This window comes from Acomys minous (assembly GCF_964271855.1).
Source record: "Acomys minous genome assembly, chromosome: 1".
Taxonomy (NCBI): Eukaryota; Metazoa; Chordata; class Mammalia; order Rodentia; family Muridae; genus Acomys; species Acomys minous.
In genome coordinates, this window is record NC_140483.1 from 178217910 (window position 1) to 178230944 (window position 13035).

Genomic DNA, 13035 nt, shown 5'->3' on the forward strand with positions numbered 1-13035 from the left:
CTGAATGCCACCAGGCCTCCCCATGAGGGGATGTAGTCAAATATGGAAAGTGGAACAGACAGGAGGACATCCTATTGGGACTCTAGGTGAGAGAAGCATGGGAGAATGGGAAAATAGAAGGATCCAGAGGGTCCTAGAAACTTACAAGAAGAACACCATGATGGGCAGATCTGGGCCAGGAGGTCCTGCTCAAACTATGGCACCAGCCAAGGACAATAGGTGTAGTAAACTTCAAACCCCTACTCAGATCTAGCCAATGGACAGGACATTCTCCACAGTTGACTGGAGAGTGGGGACTGACTTTCACAGAAGTGTCATTTTTAAAATGCACATGGACCATGAAGATGCCAAAGAATAAAAGCAGGGTTGTATTCATACTGTATTGATTAAAAATTACAGCTATACATGTAATAGAGGGTCACTGCACCTGCCATCACCTACCACAGAACCCTAGTGCACTCCATGACAATAAACGCAGAGACCCACAACTGGTCACTGGGCAGAAAAAAAACCAGGCTGATGTCTTTGCCTCAAGGATAATTTTAGAAGATGATGTAAGAGAACTGTGAGAGGCAGAGGCAGTGCCTGTCTCCATCAAAGCCGTGCTCTTGGACACAACACTGTAGTTGCATAAATGATCTGACAGTTGCTAGACGGAATGAACAAGACCAAGCCAGACAAAATCCCACTTGGAAAATGGAGGGAACTCCACCTCTGGCTGTGGAACCACGGTAGCTAATGGCTGCTGGGAAAGAGAGACTCAAGTATGCTCAGGGATGGGAGCCCTGTGAGAGCTACCCATGCTCTAGGAGGTGGCCCTGTACCATGCACAACTAGGCAGACTAAGATGAAGAAGGAGGAAAGGGAAGATTAGGGGGAGTTGAGTAGTATAGTAGGAGGTGCAGAAGGAGAATAAGTGGAGAAAGAGAAAAACCCACTCAATTGGGAGGGACTAGTGATGTCACAAAGGATTAATTTTACAGATATCTAACATGCCTGGTGGGATTTATTCCAAGGGCTGTTTTGGAGGCTTTTTTGAATGGGGTTCATACCCATTTCTTCTAGGTATGTTTGTCTGTGCTATAGAGCCAGGCTAGTCAGTCATTTTTATTCATCACTTTTGCACTGATATACATGATCCCAATCATATTTAGAACCCCAAACACTTCACTCATATGCTCGTTCTCAAATGCCTTTTGATGCCTCTCGTTATAGTCCTTACTCAGGACGTCTGTCTTTATATCATTCCTGTACATCCACATACATGACATCAATGACGTGTAAATGTCAAATATTTAGGAAGTTTAACAAATGTAGGAATCCAAGAGGCATGTTCGTAGAGCTAGTATACAGAGAACAGAGTCCTGTAACTTGTGTCTTCATCTGAAAGTCCATTACTCCTTGAATTTGAGAACACAGCTTTGTACCTATGCATACAAACATGGATATGGAGTGTCTGCAAATACACATACATATGTACATACACACATAAGTGCAGGCGTATTTTTAGCTCTTTTATTGTGTTCTTATATCTACCAGTGTTCTCTATCCTAAGCCCTTGCAATCCCCCAACATTACATAGATGAGGAGGAAGGTTAGAGGAGAAAGGCATTGGAGACCTCTTAAGACTGCTTGCAGCTGACTAGGGTCCTTGTGTTCCCAGGGTCAAGTCCAATCTTCTTTGTCAGAATATCTTGTAATCTAGTAAGCAACAACAGCAGGAAAGAGAAGCAGCGGGGGCAGCAGATGGGAGCAGCAGCTGCCACAGCCCTTCTCAGGGCTCTCCCGTTTATATCCTCTTAACCTGAAGCTGGCAAAAATCACGTCCCTGCCAGAGCATGAGACATGTTCTAGTTAGCTGCTGGGGATAATCTGAAGGAGCCCCATTTCTACTCCTGAGATTAAAACAAACCCATAGCCACATATCATAACTAGTTAAAAAAAACACCAAAATTGTTACTACACACACACACACACACACACACACACACACACACACACACAGTTATTTAATTCATTTAATGTGTATGCATTGCTCTTTGAGGGACAACATTTGGTCTTAGCCGTCTTCCTTACTTTAAGTGGAAAGTGATGCTCATGGCTCCCTGGCTCATGTAACTGGGCAGTGATTGGGCAGAGCCTTCATAGCACAGAATCTATTCAGGATGGAGATCCAGATGGTGCTTTTGCTTTTTATTACCATATGTGACTCAGGCAATGGCACATCTCTGAGATTTCTCTCTCAGGAACAAATTCCTGCAGGCCATGTGGCTGGTCTCTCAAAGTCAGGACCAATGGAGACACCCCATTTCTGTCACCCACTATGTGCTGAGGTCTGCAGTGCTCTTTAACCTGTAACAATCACCCCAGTACTTGGTGCTGGTTCCTCTGTGGTGTGTATGTGTGTGTGGAGAGTCTGATTCCAGGATGCTGATTTTTCTCCATTACATGGGACTTAATATCTATCACATTCACTCACACTCTGCTGCACAGAGAAATCACATCCTCAGCCCTCCCTCTTGTATGGAATGCCATTTGAGAGTGTGCTAAGAAGGATGACTTCAGAACTCATCCTGGAAGTCATGTCCTCCTCGTTTAAGTTTCATAAATCACACAAAATCACGGCTTTTATCTTAGTTATTCATGTGAAGGATTTGTTTTCAGTTAAACACACAGACCTTGAAAGTAGAATAATGGGTCCCAGAGTGAGGGCATCGGAGTCAGGTAGGTGTGGGAAATATTTGGCCAAAGAACTGAGTCACAAACTGACAGGATATTCTGCTTCCCTTCTGTACAGTGTGCTTCTTGTGTATACAGAAGAACACTCTATACAGAAGAAATGTAAAGATGTAGGTGGCATATATACTAATTTAAACACTAGGTAATGCACATGCACGCACAATAGTATGAACCCTGCTCATGCATGTAATTTTTATATTGCAGAATATCAGGGTAAAACATTAAAAGTATTTGTAATGATGTAAGGAAAAAAAAAGACAAAACAGATTCACTTGGGAATAATTTATAGAACACAGAAAATTAACTGCTTATATGTGTATTTGCTACATTAAATAAATATAAAACTATCACATTATTTAGAAAATATATTAAATCAAACAAATATTTCCACAAATAAATAAATCAGTGTATTTGAGTATGTAGAGAATACATTCTTTTACTGTATTTCTTATTACTGTTGAAGCACCTATGTAGATTGTTGAATTTGTACCACAATGAGTGAGATTTCTTTGATGGCAGACCCTGAAAAGTGTAGAGAGTCCTAGTCCAGCAGAGTCCTCTGCACTTTGTCTCATGACTCAGTCCTCCTCCTCTCTTAGTCTTGCCATCCAGTTGGCTGAGGAAGACAGGGCTCTCCTGACTTCTGCTCTCACCACCTCCCAGGCACAGGGGCTGTGTTTCCTCTCTCTCAGGTAGACAGTGAGCCTCTGGAAGTATTTCCTCACAGCCCCCAGGGAGTCTTCCTGCCTCAGGGGAGGTTCCTGCACCTCCACCTGCTGCAGCAGACAGGCTTGCAGGTCCCTGAGCTGCTGGTGGAGGCCAGTGCAGAGCGTGTCTAGGAGGCTTGCCTCCCAAGCAGCAGATGAGTCCACTGAGCTGAAGAGGTTCAAGACCTGTTGAGTCAGGTCATGCAGGACAGGGATGGCGTGAGTCTTCTGGATCTGCTGGGCATCCACCTTCTCCAGAGGGAATCCAAAGTCCTTTCTGTCCTGTAGGCAGGAGAGAGGGGAGAGTCTCCTCCTTTGTGCCAGGAGTGTCAAGGCTCTCCTGTTCCTGAGGTTCTGTGTCTGAGGCAGGTCACATCCTAGAGAGCAGGTTGACCAGTAGCTCATCACCACCAGGGCCATGAGGAAAGCACAGGGCCTAGGCATTGTGGATGCTGCAGATGCTGCTGGTCCTCTGGGCTGTGTGGTCCTGAACCTTCCCCTCTAAGCTCTCTGATGACCATCTTGTGTGGATGCGCCTTAAATAAAGGAAACACTAGTTTCTACTTTCTGAATGCCCTCCCCATTGCACGATTGTCTTTTCAATTCTTTTAACTCATTATCTGGTTTTTGTCTGGGCATTTTCTAAACCACTTTTATTTTCGTTCTTGCTTCCTCCATCAATGCTTCGCTTTGACATCTGTTCCACCTTTTTTTCTAATTAGAATTTTCATTTTTATTACACCATGGATAAACAATCTTTATTTGAAACTTACAGATGTCTTTTATTTTATTTTTAGGACAGGGTTTCTCTGTGTAGCCTTGCCTATTCTAGATTCACTTTGTTGACCAGGTTGGCCTTGAACTCAGAAATCCCTTGCTCTACCACCTAGAGTGTTGGGATTACAGGTGTACACCATTGTTCCTGGCTTACACATCTATTTTAAAAAACAAAATTTCCTGTAAAAGTTTTCTATAGATGTTATTGCAATACATTTTCCAATTAATTTTTTATTTCTATAAATCTAATAACTATTTAAATCATAATTTAAAGTATGATGCAATTTTTTAGAAATTAAAGCATATTGAAATAATGGTATACATTACATTTTTCCAATACTTAAAGCTTTAAAATAGAGTCCTTCAGCTTGCCTTCATTATCTATAATATACATTTATATAAAAGCCTAATTGAATAATCATTGTACATTATCTATTTATCCAATGATTGTCATACTATCATGAAGGCTCAATGTGTAAAAGGCTTGCTGTTCAAGCTTGTTGACTGATTGAATTACTGGAACCCTGGTTTATGTTGGAGAACCAATGCCTGTATTATGGCCTCCAACCACAGCATTCACAATATAGCAAGTTTGTACAAGATTTCTCCCCGCCCCCCCTCCTTCTTCCCCGTTTCTCTTTCTTTCTGCCTCCTTCTTTCCCTATCTCTCACTCACTCTTTCTCTGTCTCTGTCTCTCTGTGTCTGTCTTTGTCTCTGTCTTTCTATCTGTCTCTCTGTCTCTCTCTGTCTCTCTGTCTCTGTCTGTCTGTCTGTCTGTCTGTCTGTCTGTCTGTCTCTCTCTCTCTCTCTCTCTCAAACACACACACACACACACACACACATGCACACACACACACACACACACACACACATGCACACACACACACACTCACACTTTCATACACTCCCTTATTTGTGACAAAGGCACCTCTCATGTGCTTTGAAGATCTTGGTGCATTTTTCTTTGATATATTGAGTTTTTCATTTCTAAACTTTCTTCTCTGTCTTTATAGCACCTCTTTACTGATTTCCTCTTTCATTTCATGGATGATTTTCTGATATTATTTGTTATATTTTCACACAATCTTGTAGCTCCCTGTGTCTTTGAGTATTTCTTTCAAATCTTTTTTAAGCTTTTCGGCACTTTGGTTTTCCTTTCAGAAATATACCAGGCTCTTACACTTTCATGTCTCCAAAGCATGCTACAATTGAAACCTAGGTTGATTTATAATGCCAACTGACAATTATTCACACCACAGTGAGTGCTAAGAGACCCTCATTTCCCTTCCTTTCTCTTTGTGCCATGTAACATGGTTGAAAGTGAAGCACAACTAGTGATACTTTTTTTATTTTCATCCCAACAAACTGAATGATCAGAATCTATTTTCCTGACTTACTTATCTTATTCCCTTAAGCAGACAGTACAATCTGCCTTTTATTCAGCTTCAATGTGAATATCATTATTTTTCACATCTACTCTCTGAAAGTCACTGTGACCATTATTTTTCATACAAAAGTATTATAAATTTTTAAAGACTTACTTAATAAAGAAAGTAGGAACAAGGGAGATTGCTAGTCAGAAACATGCCTGGAGTAAATGTAGAAATACCTGATCCATGTTTCCCAGAATCCATGTAAAAGTCAGTACAGGAGTACATGCCTTTAATCTAGAGGCTGAGGAGGGAACAGAGACATGTACCTGAAGTGCTTGGCTAGAGTAACAGAATTAATAGAAAGGATCTCTCTCACTCTTAATATATTAAATGCATACATGTAATATATAATATGTTCACACATATGTATATATATAATATATGTAAGTATGTACATAATTGGAATAAAAACAGATAGTTGATCCATGGAATAAAATTGAAGACTGAGACATAAGTCACAAAACCTACTGACACCCATTTTTAAATAAAGGATACAAATGACACACTGGAAGTAGGAGACCATCTTTAACAAATGGTCTTTGTCCTACTGGATGGTTGCATGTAGAATAATGAAAATAGACCCACATTCATCATCCTGTAATATACTGAACTGTAATGTGTCTGAGACCTTGATATATGACAAGTACCCTGAATGTGATAGAAGAGAAAGTGGTGAATAGGCGATTGAGAGGACTTTCTGCACAGGACCCTGGAAGCAGAAGCATTAAATTCAGGCCAGCAGTCACTAATGCAACATCAAGAAGGCAAAACGCCCCTATGTGACAAAGGATGAAATTACTCAGACAAACTGTTTAAACGTGTAACTTTGGTTTTCTAAACAGTTATCTGAAATTAAACATGGTCCTTGGTAACATGCCAGCTTGCCTGTCCGTGTTCACAAGCACATACAAAGTCGCTCAGTGCTTTTCCTCTGGTCCCACATTGCATGCTCAGTTCCCATGTGTGTCAAAGACCACAGTGCTCATGCTACATGGGACTAACCAGGCTCCACGACTATCTGTAAAATTGAAATTATTCTTCAGAGAGGGTGTGAATACTGTTAAGATCATACTCATTTTTATATACAATTTAACTAGCACGCAGTGTTTATTCATATACAAAACTATTGTATTACAGCTCAGTATCCCTTAGAAAATTTTGTATTAAGAGATAACAGAAGCAGTTCTAGCTTCTCAGCATCTCCACACAGCATCTAGGGATTTGTACTAACCAGGCTCCACAACTGTCTGAGCCACTGAAGTAGTTCTCCAGAACTTTGGGATTGGATATGCCAGCTTCACCCAGAATCACAGCATGGAGAGTCTGTGGTGAGCACCCAGGGACCCACTGGGGTTCATGAAACAACATCTCTCTGTCTCTGTCTCTGTCTGTCTCTGTCTCTCTATCTCTCTCTGTCTCTGCCTCTCTTTCTCTCCGTCGACATTCTTCCCTAGTTACTATGTTTCTGTGTGCTGTTCTTCACTGTGTACTTGTGTACTGCTCACTGCTGCACAGAAGTCAGTGGGCACAGGAAACAGGCTATGGCCATGTTCATACCCTCAATCTTGAAGCTTGACCAACTTGGCTGCCCGGGTTCGCATGGAGTTAGTGTACACAGATGTATCTTCATGGAGAGCGGTGTGAGGCTCCCTGACTTTCAGTTCTCACATGGACCAGATGTTCGGGTGTGTGTTCAGTAAAGTCGGGTCATGTGTGTAGGAGAGATAGCTCAACATTTTCTCTCCTCATCGCATGGTTTTGTCTCAGTCCTTCCGCTCCTGTTTCTTGGCTCCCAAATTCTGTTGTTTGAAAGCAATTTATTAAATGTAATTGTGAAACACAACATGGCCATATGGGATAGATGATGGTATGGATGTGTCTCAGAGTATATTTCTATTATATAAATATAAAACCAATTAAAAGTACATCAAAACAACAACAAAGAGTACAGTGTGTCATGGGTGAAAGCTTTTAAGCAATCATAAAAAGTGCCAAATTTATCCAATACTCACAATTCATGAAGAATTAACTTCAATTACTCAATCTTCAGGTCACATTGCTATCATTTGATTTTCCCCAAATACACGGATCACAAGGGTCTGTCCCTACAACATCTCTAGTCTTTCCTGTCCCTGCGCTCCCCCTGAGGACTCAGACATGACAACACTCATGGGTGCCTGTTCCTTGTCAAAGTGACAGTGAACACTTTCTTCTGACCATGGATTCAAGAGAAAGGACCCAGCATCAGTAATTGACAGCTTACTCTTAAGAAGGAGTTGATGAGCTTCTAGGCTTTCCTTGCAGCTCTACACACAGATGCACATTGTCTTCCTCCCTTCAAGGTCCTGCCGAACTCAGGGGGGCTGATGGATGAAGAGACTCTGGTCTGTAGAGCTATGCCCCTGAAAAATCACGGATCTTGCTTCAATTGCAGTAAGAAGTAGTTTATTCTGCACCAACTAAGAGTGACGTTGGCTGGAACAAGGATTTGTGTTACATCAAACGACATGTTCCATTGTGGAGAGGTTATCTGAACTCTTGAAGTCACCAAACAAAGGGACAGCCATAAATCAGGGCATTTGCCAAGTTCATTGTTGCTGGTATCAACAGGCAGATGGAGAACTCTACACCTGGTTTTGGCTGGTGAAGAATCTCTTCTGTGGAATCAGATTCTATTTTACAGCACTCCTAGTTCAGAGTAGGTTTGCTCAGTTTCACAATGCATTCCAGATGTTTTCCTTAATCATCAAAAAGATGTGAGCTTGGCTGTGAATGGCTCCCCAGGGGACTGCACACAAATTCCTCCTTCTCCAGAGAACTCTATTTATAGAAGGCTAGGGCTAAAGGACACAAAGTGAGCTGTTCATGCACATTTAGCCAACCATGGTTCAGAAGTCATGACCAGTGTGGACCTGAGAGGATTTCCCCTTCCTCAGATGAGAAGTGAAGGAAATGGAGTCTTCTAAACTGAAGTCGGTTCTTCTGGGTAAAGCCTGCTTTAGGGTGAAGGAAATTCTGCCAGGAAACAATTCTACATAAAAGTTGGCAGATCTGGGCTCTATTTGTTCTTTGCAGGCTATGGCCAGTAGGTGGCTCCTGACTCCCCTAAATGTTCACTAGCCCTGAGGATTCTATTGCCTTCCCCATTTCTTTTTCAACACATTCAGTGTTAAGTCATTAGAGGAACATTCTCGAAGTTTCAAAAATGGGAAGAAATTTTTCTCACGTGACATTTACTTTCTTAAAAATCTTGAACTTTTTCATTTTTTCTTTCAAATGGTGGTCATCCTCTTTTAGAAAATAATTGCAGGCAAAATCAAGATGTAATAAAATGCAATTGTACAGTGAGAAACAATGTTTAATGTGCAGCGAATGAAGCAAGCACAGGGGCTTCCTGCATCAAAGAATGAAAACCAAGGGCTGTGAGACTGAAAGATGGGTTCTGGGGTAGCAGGGAGGTACTAGGAATATACAGGAAAGAGAGCTGTGTGTGGTTACACATGTGCATGATTATATATAAGATGTACAGCTATTATACAATCCATCACGTATAATATATGTTATCTGTCACTCCACTTTAAGTGTCTGTCTGGAACACTGATTTTGTGTGTGTGTATTCATATATATACATATAATACATGTATGTGTATTATTTACAATATACAATACAGATATACACAAGTATAAAGTATTTGTCAGCCATCAATTTCTTATTGAACACCGAATTCAGAGATTCATCTTCAGTGTCCATGTGTCCAAAGCAGAGATGCTCAGGCAGGTCTGACACACAGCAAGTGCCTTCAGTGTTTCAGAGGTCTGTACTTTTCCACTTACTCTTTCATCTTTCCTTGATGGTAGAAGTCCCCACTTCTGCTTTATTGCTCTTTTCTACTTTCCTAGAAAGAAAACCCTGATGTCATTTTTGTGGCACTGAACCAGAAAATGTGACATCATTGGAAATGAAAGCTAGGAAAAGGAACTGAGGTGTGATCCAAACAACACAGTAGTAGCAACCATGTTCGCTCCTAAGATAAGATAGACAAGATCTATTGTCATTAAATAAATTAATGTTGTGAAAGTAATCTTTAAAGTGATGTTTGGAATTTGGGTTCAATGCAATCCAAACAAAACTTTCCATAATGCTTCTCCCAGAATTATCACTTTTAAAATACACGTGGAGCCATGAAGCTACCAAATAAAAACATTGTTGTATTCATAGTGTCCCAATATCTATGTCAAATTACAGCTGTACATCTCCTGCACTGGCCAAGCCTTACCACAGAACCCTTTTGTAGTCCAAGACAATAAACACAGAGGCCCGCAACTGGTCACCATAAAATAAAAGGCTGATTTTCTGTCCTCAAGGATCATTGCAGAAGAAGGAGCAGAAGAATGGCAGGATCCTGAGCCGGTGCATGACTACAGCAAAGGTGTGCTCTGGGACACAACAGGGTGACCGCACACATGACCAACAATGGCTGAGACTGAATGAAAAAGGCCAAGCTATATTGTAAAAGTGACTTTTATTTGCCTGTTTCAAATGCCGTCTCTGTCCCTCTTGTGGTACATTTACACTATGGAATACTACTCAGCTATTAAAAACAAGGATTTCCTGAAATTTGTGGACAAATGGATGGAACTAGAAAGGATCATAATGAGTGAGTTAACCCAGAAGCAGAAAGACTCACATGGTATATACTCAATTATAACTGGACACTATCCTAAGGGCCATGTCCCATGGAACTCTTTACTTACCAGGAAATTGGGATAGATGTGAGGACATCCTATTGGGACTCTATGTGAGAGAAATATGGGAAAATTGGAAACAGAAGGATCCAGAGGGTCCTGGAAACCTATAAGAAGAACATTATGATGGGTGGATCTGGGCCCAGGGGTCCTGCTCAAACTATGCCACCAAGCAAGGACAGTAAGTGCAGTAAACATCGAACCCCTACCCAGATCTAGCCAATGGACAGGACAGTTGAGTGGAGAGCAGGGACTGACTTTCACTTGAACTCTGGTGCCCCATCTTTGACCACGTCCCCTTGATGGGGAGGCTTGGTGACACTCAGAGGAAGGGTACCAGGCTATCAACAAGAGACTTGATACCCTATGATCATATTGAGCGGGGAGAGGTCCCCTCAGTCACAGACAGAGGGGAGGGGAGTAGAGTGAAAGCGGGAGGAAGGGAGTAACAGGAGGAAACATGGGATGGGATAACAATTTAGATGTAATATGAATAAATTAATTAAAAAGGTAAAAATGAAAAACAAAACAAAACAAATGTCATCTTAGGGTTTGTACCTCTCTGCTAAACTAAGTCTAGTCCTGGAAGCTTCTAGCTTCCATAAATCTAACCTAGGCCTAGAATGTTTTCAGCCTCTGAGATTTACTGCTTAATACACTCACCATTTCTTGTTCTAACTGAGCTCTGGGCTGGGTGGTTCAGCTCACCCAGCTCTGGTCCAACCTCCTCTCCTAGCTAACTCATACAGTCTGCTTCTCTCTCCGCCCCTGAACTGCCCCGATTAGCCTCAAACTCACCCCAGCAATCTGCTCTAACCTTCTGGCTCCCACTCATTCTCTGGTTCATTCTGTCTCCACGTGTACTCATCTTGTTCTCTCAGTCTACCTCTGTCTGTAAAACACTCCAGGTAAAGCTGCCACCCGTCCCTCTGCATTGTGCCTCAAGCAGCTTCAGTTTCCCCTCTCTTCTTTGGGAGTTGGGAATATTCCATCCTGTCAAGTCTTTCTCTGAATCATCAATTTTTCTGACACTCAATTAAACAAAACTTTCAAACATGGGTACTTGCTTCTACAAACTAAATTTACCTTCATTGTTTGAGATCAAAGGCTTGTATCACCATGCCAAGACCTAAGCTTTTCTGTACCTGACACTTGCTCTGTACCAGGCTGGCCTTGAACTCAGATGTGCTTGTGTCTGTCTTCTGCATTAAAGATGTGTTTGTATTCCAACCAGATCACACAGATCTAGATCTTTGGATGTGATCTCTTGTCAGAACAGCCATGTTATGAATAAAAATTATTCAACACCAGTGAAAAATTCCATCTTGGCAAATGAAGGCTATTTCACCTGTAGCTGAGAAGTTATAGTAGCTGATGCCTGCTGGAAGAGAGAGATTCAGTTATTCAGTTGTCATCAGGGATAGCTCCCCAGAGAGAGGCTACCTCTACTCCAAGAGATAGTACCATGCCAACTAAAAGGACTAAAAAGAAGAAGGAACAGAGAGGGAGGAAGGAGGGAGGGAGGGAGAGATAGAGACAGAGAGACAGAGACAGAGACAGACAGAGAGACAGACAGACAGAGACAGAGAGACAGAGTAAAGGAGGAGGAGGAAGAGAAGGAAGATGATGACTATGATGAAGAAGAGGACCAAAGGGAGAATAAGTGGAGATGCAGAAGGAGAAACCCCATGAAATAGAGGAAATAGTGGTGTTTGAAAACCTTAATTTTAGAGGCATTTCCCTTCCCTGGTGGGATGTATTCCAAGGGCTGTTTCTTGAGGTTATTATGAATGGGGTTGAATCCAGGTTGTTCTTGGTGTGTTTGTCTGTGCAATACAGGCAGGTTAGTCATTTTTTCTTGATCTATTTTGTAGTGCTCTATATGATCTTACCCATATTTAGAATCCAAAACAGTTAAACTCATGGAAGCTGAGAGTAGATGATAGGTGCCAGAGGTCAACAAGTCAAACAGAAGATCAATCACAGGAGTCTTAGGCCAAAAGGAATAAGACACGAGGTGACAGGAGCAAAACTTTTCAGCTTTGTACTGCACCAAAGGCTGGCTATCTCTCCAGAGGCATGCTGTATCCTTGAGGGAATATGAGAGAACGCTTTAGGGTTTGTCTATATACTGTGCAGTGTACATGAGTATACAGTCTGAGTTTTGGATACTGTTTACTTGTATAACTTTTATGATGCTGAATATAATATTGAAAATATTAGAAAATTTGGAATAGATACTGAATTAATAATGAAAAGTATTTGAAGAGATATGGAATGAACAAGACAAAATAGATTTTGGGGGGAATGATTTATAGAACATAGAAAAATTAACTGGTTACATGTGCATTTGCTACATTAAAGAAATATAAAACTGTATCAAATTAGAAAATATGTTAAATCAATCAAATAGTTTCATAAATAAATAAATAAATAAATAAATGTATGCAAATGGGTAGAGAACACATTCTTTTACCAATAAATACAGTATTGCTCATTATTGTTGAAGCACCTATGCTGGTTGTATGAATTTGTGCCATAATGAGTGAGATTTTTGTGATGGCAGAATCTGAGCAGTGAGGGTCAGTCAGTGTCCTAGACCACCAGAGTCCTCTGCACCTTGTCTCATGAC

General features: G+C 41.3%; 1 protein-coding gene across 1 annotated transcript; it reads right to left on the reverse strand.

Annotated features, from left to right (window-relative positions):
- Positions 1–3317: 3317 nt before the first annotated feature.
- Positions 3318–3890, reverse strand: LOC311607015 (interferon alpha-13-like; the record flags this gene model as incomplete). Its single annotated transcript, XM_084798520.1, has 1 exon — positions 3318–3890. One exon carries the CDS (start codon positions 3888–3890, stop codon positions 3318–3320), a length of 573 nt encoding a protein of 190 aa, XP_084654646.1.
- Positions 3891–13035: the final 9145 nt, after the last annotated feature.